The sequence below is a fragment of the Galendromus occidentalis genome, unplaced genomic scaffold (genome assembly GCF_000255335.2).
Source record: "Galendromus occidentalis unplaced genomic scaffold, Mocc_1.1 scf7180000077500, whole genome shotgun sequence".
In the NCBI taxonomy this organism is placed as follows: domain Eukaryota; kingdom Metazoa; phylum Arthropoda; class Arachnida; order Mesostigmata; family Phytoseiidae; genus Galendromus; species Galendromus occidentalis.
This window is the reverse complement of record NW_003805488.1, coordinates 1236907-1254364: the sequence shown is the minus strand read 5'-3', so window position 1 is coordinate 1254364 and position 17458 is coordinate 1236907. Positions and strand designations below refer to the sequence as shown.

Here is a 17458-nt window from a genome sequence, read left to right as displayed (position 1 = left end):
CGTATTGGAAAGCGGATCGTATTCTCCTTCGAAAGGCGACTATATGCTCGTAGCCGCGAATCATCCCGTGGTGCGATTGTACGACGTGAATACGACGCAGTGTTTCGTGTCGTCGGTGCCGTCCAGTCAGCACACGGACGTCGTGAACATGGTCAACTGGTCGAAGACGGGTCGAATCTACGCGTCATGCTCAACTGACGGCTCGATCAAAATCTGGGATGGCGTCTCAAATAAATGCGTCGCTACGTACGCCGAAGCGCACGCAGGAGCGGAGGTATGTTCCGTGTACTTCACTCGGAACGGGAAGTATTTGCTCTCGTCCGGGAGAGATTCCAGCGTGAAACTGTGGGAGCTTTCGGCTAGTCGCTGCCTCATCAGCTATACTGGAGCCGGCGCGACGGGTGAGTTCCCGGATGGTGGAGAACGCCTCAGTTCAGATCACGTTTTTACGTCGAAACTTTTATCTTTGAATACGAATTTATCATTCATTCTATGCCAGGGAAACAAGAGTTCTGCTCTCAGGCCGTGTTCAATCACACCGAGGACTACGTTCTCTTCCCCGACGAGAATACAGGATCTCTGTGTTCATGGAATTCTCGCGATGCACAGAGGCAAGACCTAGTGGATCTAGGACATAAGTTGAAGGTCAGGTATATCTGTCACTCGCCAACGAAACCGGCCTTCCTCACATGCTCAGATGATCATCGAGCACGCTTCTGGTTCCGAAGGAGTGTAATCACAAATAGATAATCAAGCTCTGTGTGTTCCGCCACGATATCCCATCGTTCTAAATAGTCGAAGGGACGAACTTTTAAGCAAATGATTCGATTTCATCGATACTTCACTGGACTAATATATCGAACGATATTTCAATTCTTCAACTTGCCTATTCATTTATGCGATCTCCCGAGGGAACATAGTTGGTGGATGCGTCCCTGAAATCCTGGCATGCATTCCTGGATAGCCACACGAGATCCTTCTTCCCCTGCCGATTACATGCAGGTGGACAGGGCTCTCGTTCGAACGGAAAATTTGGGAAGACCCTTCAAACATTCCACAACCAGGGAACCATGATCTCGGTAGGACAAGTTTCTGCTGGAACAGCCAGGGCGTTCGACAGGCCGAATCTCCCTCGGACCGCTCAGGGGAATATCTCCATGGATGATGCGGAAGCTCGTCGTCCCGATCATCGATTGACCGCTCGAGTCCTGGGCTCGAGTTATGGGGGTTCCGACTCCAGATTCGAATATGGATGCTGTCAAGCGAGCAGGAACTCCGCAGGACACGAGTCTACGCATTTCTTCGTCGTTTGCATCAAGATTGACCTTAACGGGGGGCAGAGAGAAGTCGAGCATTCAATTTCCTTAGGTCGCTGGGTTAGGCACCGGCATCCCGAAATTCTGTCGAGGTCTCCAATTTCGTCCAGCCCACAGGTTTTCCGTCTCGAACGAAAAGACAGAGATATCCCGACGGGAAAGAGACCCGGGCTCCGATGCTTGGGCTGTTTTACACTCGAAGATGGAGAATCGCTCCCCGACGAGACGGTCTGGACGCGGAGCTCGATGATCACACGCAAGCTCTGTGTGTGCTGGCCCTGGTTGTGATGTCCCTTTTTCGCCATGGGACTTCGCACTCCGCCGCCTCCTTCATTTTCTGAAGAAAATGCCGGCTCCTCTCATTTTGTGTCGGAGAGCTCATCGCGATTGCCTCGTGGCGACGTTGACGCGTCGACTCAATCAGGCGACGCATACACTCTTTCGGACATTGCGCGTCCCTCGAAAAACACGCCTTCGTACCGAATGCAGCAATCGCTTCCGGAACTTGGACGATCCCGGTGGCGAAGGCGAAACCTCCCATAGGAAACTATCGGATTCTTCAAGGGGTGCCTGAAATCGCCACTCTTTCCAGCCTCCATCGGGAAAAAACCCCAAGGACTCATGGCCGATCTAAACCTGCCGGCCGTGCCCGGTCGAGTTGAGCCCACCAGTGCCTACCGAAGATTCTGTGACCTTTTTTGTGATCCATTCTGGATGTGCGTCATCGTTTGTAGCACCACCTGTGTTTATATCGTCATGTTCTTCGTTTGCGCGAACGCGTGGTTCTCAGACGGAGAAAGCCACGAAAGGTACTGCCTTTTGGTTTCGCTCGCTTGCTGTCTGGCAGGCGGGCTTTTTTTCTTCTTTTTACGCGTAACGTTAAAAAGCTGCTGCCCCAGCGTATACGCCCGGATTGGGAGATTCTTCGATTCGGTGGGGAGATTCTTCGCTTCGATGTGGAGGATGCTGCTGTGCAGAGGCAGGGCACGGCCCTCAGCCACGGCGGAAACCCAGTTCGGTCCGGAGGTCGTGAGTGAGCCGTCACGTCCGCAGGCATCAACCTCCACGGGAGCTACGGCGAAAGCTGGAGGCAAAAAGAAGGGAAAGCCGAAATCTCACTCGAGTTCTGACGGAAGCTCTCTCCAAAGCAACGATACTTTAGAAGTCATCGCGTAGGGAGTCACGTTCGACATGCCCGAGGTTTGGTTAAAACGCGGCCGATAAACCGCGCGGAACACATCCGAATCTCTTCATTCCAATTATTAATTTGTGAAATATGACTCAATCATCGAGAATATACTATTTTGTGAAGTTGAAAATAAATGACCCCAACTCTTGCCTAGTCCGGTGCCTTTGCTGCTTAGTGTCGAGATCCGTCTCCCGCAGCGTGACGATTCATTTCTCTCCGCGTGCTATCGCTCCGTCGTTCCACAGATTTCCGCGAACCGGCAACCCGATGACAGGGGAGCCCGCATCCGCGATTCCAGCACGAAGACCTTGTCGTTTCATGATAGTTTTCTCGGGTAGGATCAGATTGCTACGAGCTCTTGGAAAGAAGGTCTCGATCACTGCGGTGTACTTGCCATCAGTCACAGGCGCCTCCGGGGCTGAGGGCAGGTCGACCCCGGGCATGCAGAGCATGGGCTCATAGTGCCGCCCAATTGAGCCATCGAAGGACACATTTCCTCGAACCATGTGTATTTATGACGCATAAATTTCTTCTAAAGACCCGCTCCTCGCGTCCCATGCTCCGCGAAATCCAACACCCGTGAGCCTTGACTGGTGGAACTTTGTGCCTTCCCATCATGTGTAGTTACATCATATTTCGAGACTGAAGACTACTGGAGATTATTTTCGAAAGATTCAGATCTGTTCCCAACTTGTTTTTTTATCAACAAGCATGACATGACCATGGACAATAGTATCCGATTCGGAGGGATTTCTACATTATAACATCATTCAAAGGCTCTTCATAACATTGTGCAGGGTCCATCGCGACCACAACAGGTACCGCCCTTCCTCCGTGTCAAGGAAGCACGCTTCGACTTCGGTATGGGGGCCGGAGGGGGAGCAGCAGATCTCCGGTACCGCTTCGGTTTCTCTGGAGCATCGTCGCTTTCGTGGTACTGACCGTGATACTCGACTCGAGTCAGAGGGAACTCAGAGTTTATGGGTCGAATTATTATGAAACTGCAGGTGAGGTCGCTAGAGACTCTCATCATGCCTCCAGCGTTATCGAATTGATCGCAGTATTTCGGTGCTGAGAAAATTGTAACGCAACGCCGCATTCCGAAGAACTCGTATCCGTCCTGTACGACTTCATGCGCCCTGGCCAAGAGATCAAGATCGAATTTCTCCAGAAACTGCCAGAGCTGAAATTGGAAGAAATTATATTCTCATCATAACTCATTGGGACAGCTCATTGTCTCGCGAGGGACCCCTGGTTGGCAGCGGCACCCTTGTCTAGAAAATTCAGGACTGAAGTAGCGAGTACCAACTGGAGTTTTCCCGAACATGAAGCCCACTCCGCGCGCACTCTCAGTCCATCCGTCTGAATCCCGGTTCGGATCGCTCCACGTAAGCTGACTCATGATCGCGTTCTCGTTCGGTTGCTTCACCGGTCTCGCGATGTCGGCGATCGCTTGGAGCGAGTCCAAATCCTTCACGATGCCCCCGTGACAGCAGAATATCCTCTGGCCGATAATTGCCGCGACTGGCATGTTATTGAAGCTGTTGTTGAAAGCTGTGTAAACTTCGAAACCGTATCTGTAATTCGGCAACTCCTGTCAAAACAGCACCCGAGAAGGTCTTCCGTTCGAGGAAACAATTTGGGACTGACTGACTGATCAATTGAATAATTACCTATTTATGCACTCGCTAAGGAAACCATACGTCGAGTTGACCCTCGCCTCCTCGTGATTTCCTCGGATCATATACATTTGCGTCGGGAAGAGAATCTTGTAAATGAAAAGCACAATCAAAACTTCGATCGAGTTCTTGCCCCGATCGACATAATCGCCAAGGAACACGTAGGTCGTCTGAGGGGGAACTCCTCCCGTCGTCAGTATACGGAGGAGATCCATGAACTGTCCTGTGAGGAAAGGATGCGCTTGGAGATCTGAGATGATGGATAGGGACGTTCGAAAAAAACGAGAACGAGCGACACGATAAGCATCAGCTTGTCCGACCTTATCAGCCCACTGACCGTGAGTGTCGCCGCATACGGTGACCGGCACGGGAATTTCGACGAGTGTTTCTTGGCTCGCGAACACTTCGGAGGCGTACTCGGCCACGTTTATGCATTCGTCGGCTGATATGGAGCAGAATGGTTCCTTGGTGGTTTTTATGGCCCATAGCCGCTGCAGAAGTTCTTGGAGATATTCGGGAGTGTATCGAATCAGAGGCGGTGGATCTTCACTCGTTAAACTCTGAGTCGCTTGGGCGCTCACCACCATAACTGAGATGCTCCGTTGTTCTCAACTTCATGAGGACATCATGCCGAGAGAGCGGATGGAAACAACGATTTCGCCGAGCGCGACGACATTCGTTTGGGAAGAGTTGAATGTCGCTTCGGCGATCATAGATCCCGAATAGTGAACACCGATAAGAGATTTTCATGCGTCAACGATGTCGGAGACGGAATCCGACCGTGACCTTAGCTATCGGTGCCTGTCGAATCGGAATCCAGTCAGCGGAGCCCAGATAAGGTGCATGAGGATTCAAAAACTCGTCAAGATAATCAGGCAGCAACTAGTTCCGGCGCGCGTGAAGAATTCCCACAGTAGTGGAACAGCATCGGTTTGGTGCACAATTGTTTTTTATTCTCAATTCCATACAAGTCATACAATTGTCTTCGTGCTTGCGTGTTTGTGTGCTCAGTCAGAGAGTACGAGAACATGTAGAAAGTACGCTATTGGAAAATACGTATTCGGATTGTCTATCTCCATCTCCAAACCAAAGTCCGATTCTATATTAGCTAATACATGTAGGTACCAAGTTTACTTTGCTGCGGAACCCCCGCACGGAGTCCGCATGAGGCGAAAATACGTTCTCTATGAATTTTCAGGAATATATTAAATTTGTTGCTTTCCGAAGGCACGAGGAATTTCTGGAGTGAACAGCAGCGAAAACTGAGTTTTTTGTACTTCATAGGAAAATAGTTCAACTCTTTCGTTTCATCATTCTGCATCATCAAGTAGCCGCGACATACATTCTCATTCGTCGTACATTCGCCGTTCAGACACTATTATGCAGCGTGTGATCATTGTCCGAGAGCGCACGAGCCCTCGGCAACATAATTTCAGAGGGAGTGAAACAGGATTCATGGACTCATTGTCGAAACGAAAGTTGCTCGAAATCGAAAGTGGTGCGAGAGTCGCATCGGGAGCGATGACGTGCCGGCCGAGAGCTTACGGTCACAGCTTATCATCGCCGTCGGAGAATTATTATTGTAGTTAGCGATCGATGAGGAGGCTCGCTTCCGGACGGGGCGAGCGTGAAATTCTGAGAATTTATCGGGAGAAGAGGGCTTCTCGTATTCGAAAGCGCGACAACCATGGGAGTTCGAGTCGAATTATTCTTCGTGAAAGATAGTATTATCTGGATCCGAGGCGTTGTTACACTTCATAGATAGATAATAGCTCTGTTCTGCTATGAGCTTGGGGCGATTGTTGTCGTTGTCAGGTTGCTGATGAGTTCCTCGCTTTCTGTGCTGTTCGCGTTTGCCATGGCAAGCCGTTTCGCCTCCAAGGCCGGTAGACCGAACACCAACGACACGACAATGGCCGCTAGCGCCAAGCCGACAACGATGAGCACAATGATGCAGTCCCGCCGGGTGAAATACGTTCTGGAAGAACACGGAAAATCTTTGAAAATGGTTTCACTTTTTGCCTACGGGTCGTAACTTTTTTTCCCTCCCGCATTTTCCTCATTCGATAGAATCCGGGTGAGAATCTCGCACTCGAGCCCGAAGGAGGAAAGAAAAATCCAGTCCCACGTGACTCGGCTCGGAGACCCCTCGCTCATGGTTTTCCCTCTTAGAATTAGAGCAGTTCTCCCTTGTTCCCACAGAACGCACCGGATTCCGTCACGTCGGATGTTTGGCGATCGGTATAAATATAATATTTCCGACACTCCTCGTCGGGTGCGAACGGGAGCCCTGTTTCTTTTCGGGCGGATACCCGCGTCTATTGAGATGAATCACATCGAAAAAGACTCCAGAAAAAAAATGATTCAGGTAGGAACGTCAACAAATAGACTGAGAGTCGTTGGAAGCGATTCAGCATTGAGGCGAGCGCGCACGTCGCCGTGCTGCGAGCGGCGATCGATATTCGCTCCGAGTGCTGGTGCACAAGTTGCTTCTGAATCGAAAGCACTCACGTTGGCTGATGCACAGAGAGTTTGTGGTGGTCGTTGGTATTTTCCTTGATAGCACCATATCTAGACGAGCTGGCCACATCTCGTCTGACCAAGCCAGATTTTTCCGTTACGGCCATTTCTTCCCGCTCTACGTCCCTTACGAGGGGCTTTTCCACCAGAGACTCCGAGGCTCGACACAGCACCTTGAGGATCCTCGAGGTCCTCTCGTCGAATAACGCCTATTCGGTTTGTCTCTCTAGGGTGAATTCCCAGTCTCTCGTCGACAGCGAAAGACAACGGTTCGGTGATAGCACTGATCCCTTTCAAGTACTTATCGACAACGTTCCATCCCGTACAGTGGTGGTTGGGGCGAGCCCCATAGCTCTTGTTTCATTCAATCTGTTCGGTTATTATTCCGCTGCCGATTGAGCGTCAGCCATTCGGTGAACGACCGTCAACGAGGAAGCTCCGTGAGTCTTCTTTCTTGCGTCGCCGCTCCCTCATGAGCGGGTCTGCGGGCTTACGGGAAGTACGTAGCTTACTCAGCCGGCCCGTCAATACAGTGAATCTCTTTATTTCGTATAACTCTCGTTTTTTCTGCCAATCACTCGAGTTCGTTACGGAGTTCGTGTTGTGGTCCGTTTGTCCGATTCGTTGTTGTGCTCCGTCGCGGAATCAACGTCGAGCCGATAGGGAAGCGGGAAACGGGCGGAATAACGAGCGCACGAGCTCAGTCAGTGTTTTGAAGTTCACACAGGATCCCACGTCCGATTTGGGAACGCTCCAACAGCCGAAACGACGACTACGTTGACAACAACAACAACAACAGCAGCAGCAACAACGGAGAAGTCGACGCCGGCTCCGGGAAGACAGATAACCGGCTTAACCTTAAATGCAGCGCGATGTGTCGTACGCCACCACGAATAAGGAAACCGCGCCGCTAGCCGGCCGACCGTAGCGATGCAGTCGACCATAAAACTTCAGCGGCGGTCGTATCGTGGAGCGATCGATGCATCCATCGCTCAATCATTAGAGAGTATCACAATGGAGAAAAGACGATAAAGTCGGCGGGGAAGAAAGAACTATCCCTACTTCGCCGTCGACGACGACGTCCAGTCGATGCGACTACGTTGCGATTTTTCCAAATTTTACATTACCCTCTTATTCGCTTCTGAAAGTTATCAGATAGATCTTCCGTCTCCACGCTTTCTCTGGAGGCGTGGCTGAAGCCGCGTGAAGTCGACCCACGTCCCCGTCCTGGGAATCCTTGAGTCACGGTCCCTTTTTGAGCTTCCGAAGCAGCGGCGAGTGCGGAACGAGCTCATGAATCCCCGACGTCGGTCGTCCGATTCGGTTCTTCCACCCGCGCGAAAATTCTGGCTGGGACCGGCGTTCAACAGGTGTCAACGATGAGAGGAACGATCGGAACGCGGAGGAAAAGCCTCGGGGACGTCTCGATAAAGTTCGAGCCTTTCACCGTTTCTATCTCCATGCAACAATGCATAAGAGAGCCGATTCAGACGCTGGGACTCACGGGGAGAAAAGTCACCATCGCAGTCGGCGTATTTCATATGGGAGACGGAGAAATTCTGAGCGACTCATAGTTCTAAGTGAGCGAGATGAATCGCCGGCAGGCTTCGCCCGCTAGCAGAGGAGATTGCTGCTTCGACCAATGGAAATGAGTGAAAGAAGTAACTGGAGCTGGCTGGCTGGTCGTCGGTTGGCGCGGAGCGTCGGAGTAAAAGCGCTGCTTTTCCTTCCATGACTCCAAGTTAAACTTGAGAGTTGACTGACACCAGCGGTGGAGCAGTGGCAGCAGCAGCGGCGGCAACGACTGCACCACCAACGTTAGCCAACGCAAATGGTGGACGAAGCAGCCAACCAATGAACGAACGGATGGACGGACGGATGGATGGACGAATGAACGACGACGACGACCAACCAGACAGGCAACGAAAAGACGCCGTCCCGGCTCACTCAACCCTTAGCTAGCGGGAATCACCAATGCATGACCATTGTTTCCCAGAGCTCCGCTGCTCGGTCCGCGTCTGGTGGCAGAACAACGACGACAACGACGACGACAACAACAGCAACAACAACAACGATGTCTACGACCATAGCTGTGCTTCTGCCGCCGCTGCCGTCAGTAGTAGGAAATAGTAGCCGCGGGTCTAGCAGCAGTAATCGAGACTCAGCGCTTCTCAATCGGATCTCGTGAATATTCCTCAGGCCGATCATCATGGGAAAGGGGAATTTTGTAAAATTCTGACCGATTCGAATCAGTACCGCAATCGATTCCAGGAAGCTGCGGGAACACCTGCCCTGCGGGAGTGGACCGGCAGTCTGACTCGGAGAGAGCTCCCGAGACCGCGAGAGAGGATCACGAGGTCTGATGTCAAGACGCGAGCAGAAGAAAAACCACACCAGTGATCAGGGGAGGACACCGGTAGACGAGATACCGAGATACAGATCGAGTTCTACGAATCGCCGATCCAGCGGTCGATTATAGCCCGCGACGGTCTTTCGAAGTTTATTCGATGGCACGGCAAACATCGTCTGAAAGTGCGTTCACACGTATCGTATCGCCTCGTCGTCAAAGTCGCACAGTCACTCAAGCAACATTCATCGTCCAACACCCATCTGATAGGATCAAATTCTAGCGTCATAATGGCCTATCGAGATTTCTGTTGTCTGCACCGTTCATCTATAATTACCGGAGCGAAATCGGCAAAGCAGAGATCCGGCGTTTTTTTTATTACGTAGCGCCGATGCTGCCTGTCCAACGCCCAGGTAGGATAGTCGTCGACATTGGAACACGCGAATAGAGCATCAATCAATGCGATTCATTCTCTGCTTGTTGTGGTGGTGTCGTCGACGACGACTGCAAACTTCACTGGTGACAGATTTTAAAGCAACTTCTAGAAATCCTCATCTGAGTCACTCGATCACGACGGCGACCGCGTTCTCCCACCGAAATCCCTACTTCTTCTTCGTCGTCGTCATCGCCGCCGTCGTTTCCCCGGCTCGTGTTCGGTAACGAGCCGGATCGGTTCAGGGGATTTATTTTTGGGCGTATCTCCGCCTCGGGTTACCGCCGCAAGTGTCAAGAATATCGTGCTTAGCGGAACAATGAACAATACGCTCACTCGTAATAATTGACCACCCACATATTAGCGATAGAAGTCGTGAGGTCGCGCATTCCCTGTGACGGCTGCCACCGATTCGATGTCAGACGAAACTAGATAAATATCCGTCGGACTCGATCAGATGCCTGACAACGCTCCCTCCGCTGATATTCGTTCGCAGGAAAATTATTCATGAAATTCCGATGGAAGAGCACCCAGAGGAGAACTTACCGTCTGAAACGTCGGCTAGCAGGGAGTTGGCTCTCTTCCTCTTGGGCGGGATCCTTTCCGTTCGGCTCTTGGGTTTCGAACGTGGGGATCGGAGTGTAGTCCGCGACGTTTTCCTTCGACATGTTCTCGTGACAGAACTCGAGTCCAGGAGAGAGGAATCCGAGTGAAACTCGATACGAACGGTGACAAATCTGCACAAAGAGAGGTTGTTCTACTGCCTCAGTTCAGAGATGGGCGGATTCTTTCTTCGTGGACTTCGGATGTATCATCAGCTGAAGTGGGTGAGGGCGAAAGCGGACGCCGACGAACAGAGAGGGTTTTTTTTGAATCCGACGTGGCGCCAAATGTCTGCTCACAACTCACGACGGCCCACCACCAACACAGGAGGCTCCGCTTCCAGAGCTCACCCTTGTTGACGTCTGGATCCTTTCCGAGTACGCCGACGAGATGCGCTTCGACGGAATAAGTCCGAACTACGTTGACGGACAAAGAGCCAGACTGCGATTCGAAACTTGTGCAGGTTCCGAGGGGCTAAGCAGGGGAGGAGGTCATCGGGATTAGAAGGCGACACGGGCCACTCAGATTAAGTCGACGATTCCGTCCGGAAGTGAGGGTCACCACTGCAAAGTGATTGGTGTCCATAATCTGATTTCGGTCATTGACAGACTTTCGAAATGAATCACAAGATATCAAATCTTACCCAAGTTCTTGAGAAACTTCATTCAAGTGAAGCTTCGATGCTGGTCTCCGGCAATCAATAGCGAATAACGACGCCTGTTATGCGATTCGCACGTCTCGCTCGGTTCTCTGGAGCACAGCTCTCTGAATTAGAGAAGGTCCAACGAGGCTCACAATTGCTGTCGCGTAAAGCACACACCTCCAGACTGGGCGAGCTATCGGTATGCTGGAGCGATTCTCCTATTGGTGTCTAACATCATAAACTTCCTTCCTGCCCAGTCAATACTCAGACTCGATTCGAATTGTGCTTTTACCAGGCCGGAAACGGAATAGCCGATCCGCGAAAACGTTCTTCCCGCTTTGTACAAGCCGATGAATCAGATCGGAATTTCTGGAATGTCGGACTCTGGTAGCGATTTTCTCATGAGCATCCCAAAGAGTATTAGCCAAAGCTCCGTTTAGGAACGAAGCGAATGGTTAAGCAAGATTGTAGCATAACTCCAATCATCTCGAATTCGATATTCTGGCCCAATAATTCGGAAAAAGGTTCCCGAATTTCCGAGAATGTCCGTATACGTATCTGATGGGGACCGGTCCCAGTCCAGCTTCCCCTCAGTATATTCCATTCTACAAGACGCGCGATCTGCCAGTAATCACCTTCGATTGACACTTTTACGAGGGGGCAATAACCTCGAAAGAGCGCGATTCCTTGTTGACTTGTCTCTCGACGGCGGTTCACATATTCCCTCATCTAGCTTGGTCCCTGGTTCCCTGAATCCTAGGGTCTACCCTCCTCTGAGGTTTCGGTTTGAGCACCTCCGGGACATAACTTTCAAGCAAGGATTCGTTTATTCACGGAGACCAATTCTGTGAAGATCGGAGTCAAGTCGGGATTCCGAGGTCACCACGAACACCACGAAGTCCTCTGCCAGACATCTCCGAGCAGGAAAAGAGGCCAAGTGGAAACGTGATTCTCCGTAGATGTTCGAACATACGCGCTATTCGACCGCTGTCTTTTTGCCTTTCGGACTATCATCAGGAAAGCTCGGTGTCCATGTGTATCTCAGATGGAGTCGGACAACTGCCTCATCATCTGGTCCTTTGAGATCGATTGTTCTCTCCGGCACTTCAATTCTACCTCTAGCGATTCTCCGCTTCCCTCTGTCGTACAACTTGACCATCGGGACCACTGGAACGTTGACGAAATTATCGAATTCGACTGTCCAACTCTCGACGAGGGGCAAGCTTTTCATTTCCGGCTTCTCGTCGCCGAATTTCACTCTGATGAAGAACCTGCGAGCCTCTCGCGGACCCTCGATTTCCACCAAATGTATTTCCAATTTACCGAAAACCAGGGCCAAGGATCGACATAGCGAGGAACTTGCGGAGAGCATCGCTTCGTAGGCCGAGTCATCGACGAAGTCTTCTATGTTTGCAGCTTGAAAGAATTTCAGGAGTTTTCGATTGCTTTTCAGCATCCTTAGAACGTCCTCTAAGTCCTCGCCGAGTTCCCGCACGAAGTCTTCCGGTGCTTGAGCGCCATCGTCCATGACCTGGTCGGGATCGGATGCGATGAGCGACGACCGGCAGATTTTTCTTGCCACGCTCATGTAATACAGTGCGATTCGGAGGCCGCGGTCTACGGAGCGTAGCACGCTGTCGCCGCCGCATCCACCGCAGTCGGGGTTGTCGCCATCAACGTCACCTGAAGACATCGTCGTTTCTGCGTCACAAAAAGGGATGTCAGCTGTGCTAGTGGTTCCCCTTGTCATTCAGGCATAGTAGGTAATTAGGTATTCGATAATGTGATACATGGTGATAACGACTCGGAAGGAAGCCATATTCGGGAATTCTCATGGGATCGGGCCTTTACGCAATTCCTATAGGAATTCATTCATTTCACGTGGAGGAAAACACCAACGTTCCGCGGAACGGACTGTGAACTGTGAACAAGCGGATTCCGTGCGGTTTATCACAGCTACAGATGCGGTTTCTGTCGAGTGTCGGTCGAGTGTTTCTAGACCTGTCGATGCCGCTATTAGAACCGTAACAACAAAGACTATATTGTTCAGAAGTCGATGCACACGACGAAGCGCCGTGGAAGTCTTTGTCACCATGCTCATGGACGTCGCTTCCTTGGTGGGGTCATGAGTCCTACGGTGACCGTTGAAGGAAGAAGAGCGAATCCATGTTACGATTGGGAAATCCTCAGACTTTCGAGTTTGAGGCAGCAGAAGAAACCGATCGATCACCTGATTCTCTAATTGAGATTCTCACAGTTTCTGAACAGAAACAGTGATACATTGCTTTCCGGGGGGTCGGAGGAGCTTGTAGCTCCGTAGGTCTAGTCGAGAGAAGATTGGACGTCAAATAACGACCGAAAAGAAATCTCTCTACATCTTGACACCTTCGTCTCTGGAAGGCGTCTTCTCAGAAACACAGAACAAGCGTGTGCGATGATTGTCTCCCACCGGAAATTATTCATTTGTCATCATGAGGGATGATCACAGGGGGAAGATGCAGTTGTCGGATAATGCTGCGCAAACGAAGAATAATGGCGCTGTCTGAGGGCGAGGCCGTCGGGAGTTGGAAACCTAGGCCGGCGACTCTCGTACGTGAACGAGTTCCAAATGTGGATTCTCCAGTTCCGTCTTCTCGGAATTCTGTACTCTCCTCATTGCTACTCGTCGTAGCCCTCGTAGAGACCGGCCCGCGCCGATGTTGGACAAAGCCCCTCAATTTTGTATCTTCTGGTCCCTGCTTCGCGGCTGCGGTGAGCCGGGAGATCGATCGATGTCATGGTCCATTCATATAGATGACAAGAGCCTTCCGCCGGTGGTTGCGACGAGCTCAGTCCCATTCCATGCACCCGCTCCTACCTACCGGTCGCTCACGACCTTTTTCCCTCAGTCGAGACCATTTCCTTAGACTCTTTTCCCCGTTGGCCCGTTCTGCCGCAGTTCTCATTATGTAACATCCGACAATCGACTCTGCAGCCTTCTTCTCCCCGAAATCCCTGAGAAAACGCTGCATCTCCGCCAGCTGGCCTGACCCTCCCGATCTCATGTTCGGTGCTTAGCGACTATGAGCCTCAGACGGAAGGAGTCTGATCATCAGCTATCGCTCGAGTACCCCTCTCCCGCTCAATCCAAAGTTCAGAACAATGAACGGAAAAGGAGCCCCCACGGAGCATTCAATAGAGTAGTCAATATATCAAGCTCGATGAAGATAATGGCAATCGAGGAGTCGAAAAGAAACCACTCCTGACAGCAATCACGAAAGCTTTCTTTCTGGAGCCACCTCTGCCGACTGGGAAAAATCAATGTCACAGGCAGCATTATTCGGCGGAGATTAGTACGCGATAGCGGTGATTCGGGGCTGTAAGCATCATCTCTCCCCGGGGGAACAGCAGAGCGGTGATCCGTCGTGAGGAACACAGCCCGTGGACCAGGGATGACCAGGGCCCTCAGCCTCGAGTTCCGGCTTATGCCTCATCGCCAGGTACTCCGGGTCGGAGCGATTTCCGGGGGTCCCGGGATTCCCGCGCCGCGATTTGATGCTGATGATGATCTTTGCTCAAACTTTGAGCGCGATCGGGCCGCTCCTTCATCTGTCCAATTTCTCTGCTTCAGTTCCCAGGCACTCGAGAGTTCGTGCTTATCCATCTGGATTCATATTTTGTCATCACGTAGGATGATAACGCTCAGACAAGATGCCGGTAGCCGGGCTCCGAGGCGACTACTACCGACACGAACGTAGATCAACGAATCTGGAATGAGGACGAGCTCCTCGCGATGCGCTGATCTGACGAGCGAGGCCCCACTTGACCAGCGATGCTCATCCTATATGCTCACTGGAAGTTGCGGCGCTGAGGTCGAGCGTGAGTTCGGGACACGGCCACCTGATCCCGTCGGCACGTTTTTATCGACGTCAGCCTTGGAGCAGGCATGATAGAATTCCCTTATTTCGAACGAGGGATACTCCGACGCATCCCTCCGTATCCTAAAGGGCGTAGGCGCCAGATGGTGTCAGCGACGTCTCCGTTGTTCTGGGTGACCGCTCTCTCCGAATCCCCAGCCCGGATGATGATTTCCCAGACGGGAAGGAGATGATTCGAATGACCGCCGACCTGCTCGAGATCGATAAGACTATTTTGGGACGCTCTCTGTTCACTCGACAGCGCATGAGCAGAACAGGCCTGAGAAGGTCGGAGAGATGAGACGTCGGGTCCAGCCAGGGACAAGGAATTCTGATTCTGTAGAAAAATCGGACAGGTTGAGTGAAGCGACTCTCCCGCCACAGCCAAGTTAGTCTTGCTCCATTTCGACCATTCTCACGTTAGGCGCATTTTCGCGGAGTCGTGTTGCTTCTCGTCACACAAAAATCTTGAGCTGCGCCATGTCGACCCTCCGAGATAATACCCAATAGAGAAGCTCTGCTCTCGGGAGATTCGACAGCGCTTCCGTCGGAGTGAGCCGAGACATTCTTCCATTCGATCTCATTTCTCTCTCCCCAATGATGTCGACACCGGCGTTGCTCGCGCCGGTGAGCGAATGTTCGAGTGGAGCAGCTGATTTTGAACACCGGCGGTCTGAATGGGTCAGAGTGCACTGTTCCAATTATTCTTCGGCGCCGCACGCAGGAAAACGGAACCAAAATAAAGAGAGCTCCGAGATGGCACCGGTGAAAGTTGAAGTCCTCTTCGACGGCTTCTCGAGACTCGAAGCCGGCAATCAGTTCATGTCCTCGAACTGCACCTGTACCTTGGTTGTGGGCGAAACCGTGAAGATGATCGTGGATACAATGACAGCTTGGGATGGAGACAGAATCAAAGAGGCGCTCGACAGCCGAGGGATCTCACCTGACGAGGTTTGTTCTGGCCCAACTCCATCCATTGACGGTTTTCGCACATGAGAGATCTGCGCGCCCAAAGCAAACTGTCACGCGTTTCGGTGCACTCACCGGTCAACGTCTTCCAGATAACTCATGCTGTGGCGACACACGGGCATTCAGACCACATAGGGAATCTGAACCTATTCCTAAATGCTAAACACGTCGTTGGAACTTCGATGAACTACAAGGACAACTATTATGACGTTTTACTGGACGGCAGTAGCCTCCGAGTAGCCGAAGGTGAGAATCACTGGTTGAATATCCTCGAACCTCCCGTCTGTTCCCTTAAACAAAATCGATATCCCGTCCTTCATTTCACCTTTCAGGCATCGAGATCGTGCCGACGCCCGGACATACGGCGTCGTGTGTATCCGTCATCGTTTCAAACACGGAATCCGGAACTATCGCGATCACCGGCGATCTCTTCGAAAAGAGAGAAGATTCCGCCGATCCGACCATTTGGGAGGAGCTCGGCGGTTCGGAGAAACCATTGAAACAAGCTGAGAATAGGGTTAAGGTGCGTCTTCGAAGTCATCTCTCCGGTGGCGGATGACCATCCTCGCGGTCCTTGGAGATACCGGTGCAGATGTCCCTCAGACGGCCAAGAGCAAGATCGGAACCGAATATCTGGGTGCAACGAGCACGGGAACTTCTGCCCGCCCCCACATACTCTCGCCCTTGATATACAATGTACCTGGACACGGATGAGCCAAGTCTGCTTTCTCCATTAGATGGTGTGTGGAGCTGATATCATTCTCCGTAATTCGCAGGTATTGAGGATCGCAGATTACGTAGTTCCAGGACACGGTCCGATGTTCAAAGTCACTGAGGATATACGCGAGAAAAATCATGCGCACATGATGGAGCTCCGAAGACATTACCGGAATGTAGGCGAAAGCGACGAATCGGAAAAAGAATGACTCCTCTGCGATATCTCCAAGAGACACGCTACCGTGAAGGAGAACCGTGACGTTCCGAATCTCCGGAGTTCTCGCATGAGCGTTCTCACCCATTTGGTCACCATTACGGAGCTTGCGGGCAGGGGAGCTTGATGGATTCTTGAGCCAAATAAATGATCTCAAATCGAGTCCCCTCACCGGACGGATAGATTTTGAAAATATTCTTTGTCATCAATCCCATGAAATACCTCAAGTGAAGAGTGGATGGCTCTGTTCGTCAGATAGTGGTCGCGAGCGTGAGCCTAGCTGTATCGCATGTCACGGAGTGAACAGGAGAAGGGAGCATGCGATCTTTCCGAAAATATGCCTGCCCGTGCCAGATAGCATAGCAGAACTGATCCAAAGGGCAGAAGCTTGCACGATCTCTGTGCCAGCTCCAACCGCGCGGTCGAATCTGACAGGGGAGCGCTCCTTCGGCAACCAATCATTATTCATCGTTGACCTGCAAGAACCCATCAATGCAGACGCATAGGGTCCAACGCTGGGGATGATAAAATCCGCGCCCTGGAACTAGTCTGAGAACACAGTCGGGTGACCTGTACGTGACCGTATGGGCTCCCCTCGGCACCTTTTGAAGGAGGATTCACGGAATTGGGTATTGCCACCATGAGATACATATGTATAACGGTGCCAGCAATTTTTCGGAGCCGAGAGGCTAGAGAAGCCTGCCGTGGATGCGGGGGACTCTGGAATTCCTTCGATGCTGCGGAATATCGAGCAGATAATCCGAGCGTGGTGAAGCCAAGGGACGACGTGAATACGAGTTATGCGTCATGAGTCGTTTCATGTTATCGTATGCGCGGTTGAAATCGTACACCCGGAATAAAAGATTGACAACGGAAGTGATCGACTACCGTCAGAGAAAACGCTCAAGAGTTGGAATCAACATCGTGCTGCT

General features: G+C 51.5%; 4 protein-coding genes across 5 annotated transcripts in view; 2 read left to right on the top strand and 2 right to left on the bottom strand.

Moving 5' to 3' along the window:
• LOC100902899 (cleavage stimulation factor subunit 1) overlaps positions 1–761 on the top strand; it is a 2232-nt gene extending 1471 nt beyond the window's left edge. The window contains exons 5-6 of the mRNA XM_029112429.1: positions 36–401; positions 500–761. Coding sequence (XP_028968262.1) covers positions 36–401; positions 500–750 — 617 coding nt within the window. The 3' untranslated portion in view covers positions 751–761. The remainder of the gene's footprint in view (positions 1–35; positions 402–499) is intronic.
• A 1301-nt stretch (positions 762–2062) lies between these two features.
• LOC100899233 (serine/threonine-protein phosphatase PP1) lies at positions 2063–5263 on the bottom strand. Its single transcript, XM_003746701.3, has 7 exons — positions 5241–5263; positions 4942–4970; positions 4522–4695; positions 4179–4407; positions 3815–4082; positions 3448–3688; positions 2063–2400 (listed from the first exon to the last, which is right to left on the bottom strand). Exons 1-7 carry the CDS (start codon positions 5261–5263, stop codon positions 2063–2065), a joined length of 1302 nt encoding a protein of 433 aa, XP_003746749.3.
• Positions 5114–10304, bottom strand: LOC100902513 (uncharacterized). 2 transcript variants are annotated; one of them, XM_003746641.1, is made up of 2 exons: positions 10031–10304; positions 5114–6162 (listed from the first exon to the last, which is right to left on the bottom strand). In XM_003746641.1, exons 1-2 carry the CDS (start codon positions 10150–10152, stop codon positions 5967–5969), a joined length of 318 nt encoding a protein of 105 aa, XP_003746689.1. In that variant the 5' UTR covers positions 10153–10304; the 3' UTR covers positions 5114–5966. The 2 variants fall into 2 exon arrangements, with proteins under 2 accessions (XP_003746689.1, XP_003746688.1); XM_003746640.1 differs by lacking the exon at positions 10031–10304 and adding an exon at positions 6696–6945.
• A 5049-nt stretch (positions 10305–15353) lies between these two features.
• On the top strand, positions 15354–16714 carry LOC100902370 (metallo-beta-lactamase domain-containing protein 1). Its single transcript, XM_003746639.2, has 4 exons — positions 15354–15577; positions 15688–15841; positions 15928–16118; positions 16372–16714. Exons 1-4 carry the CDS (start codon positions 15383–15385, stop codon positions 16519–16521), a joined length of 690 nt encoding a protein of 229 aa, XP_003746687.1. The 5' UTR covers positions 15354–15382; the 3' UTR covers positions 16522–16714.
• The last annotated feature ends 744 nt before the right edge of the window (positions 16715–17458 follow it).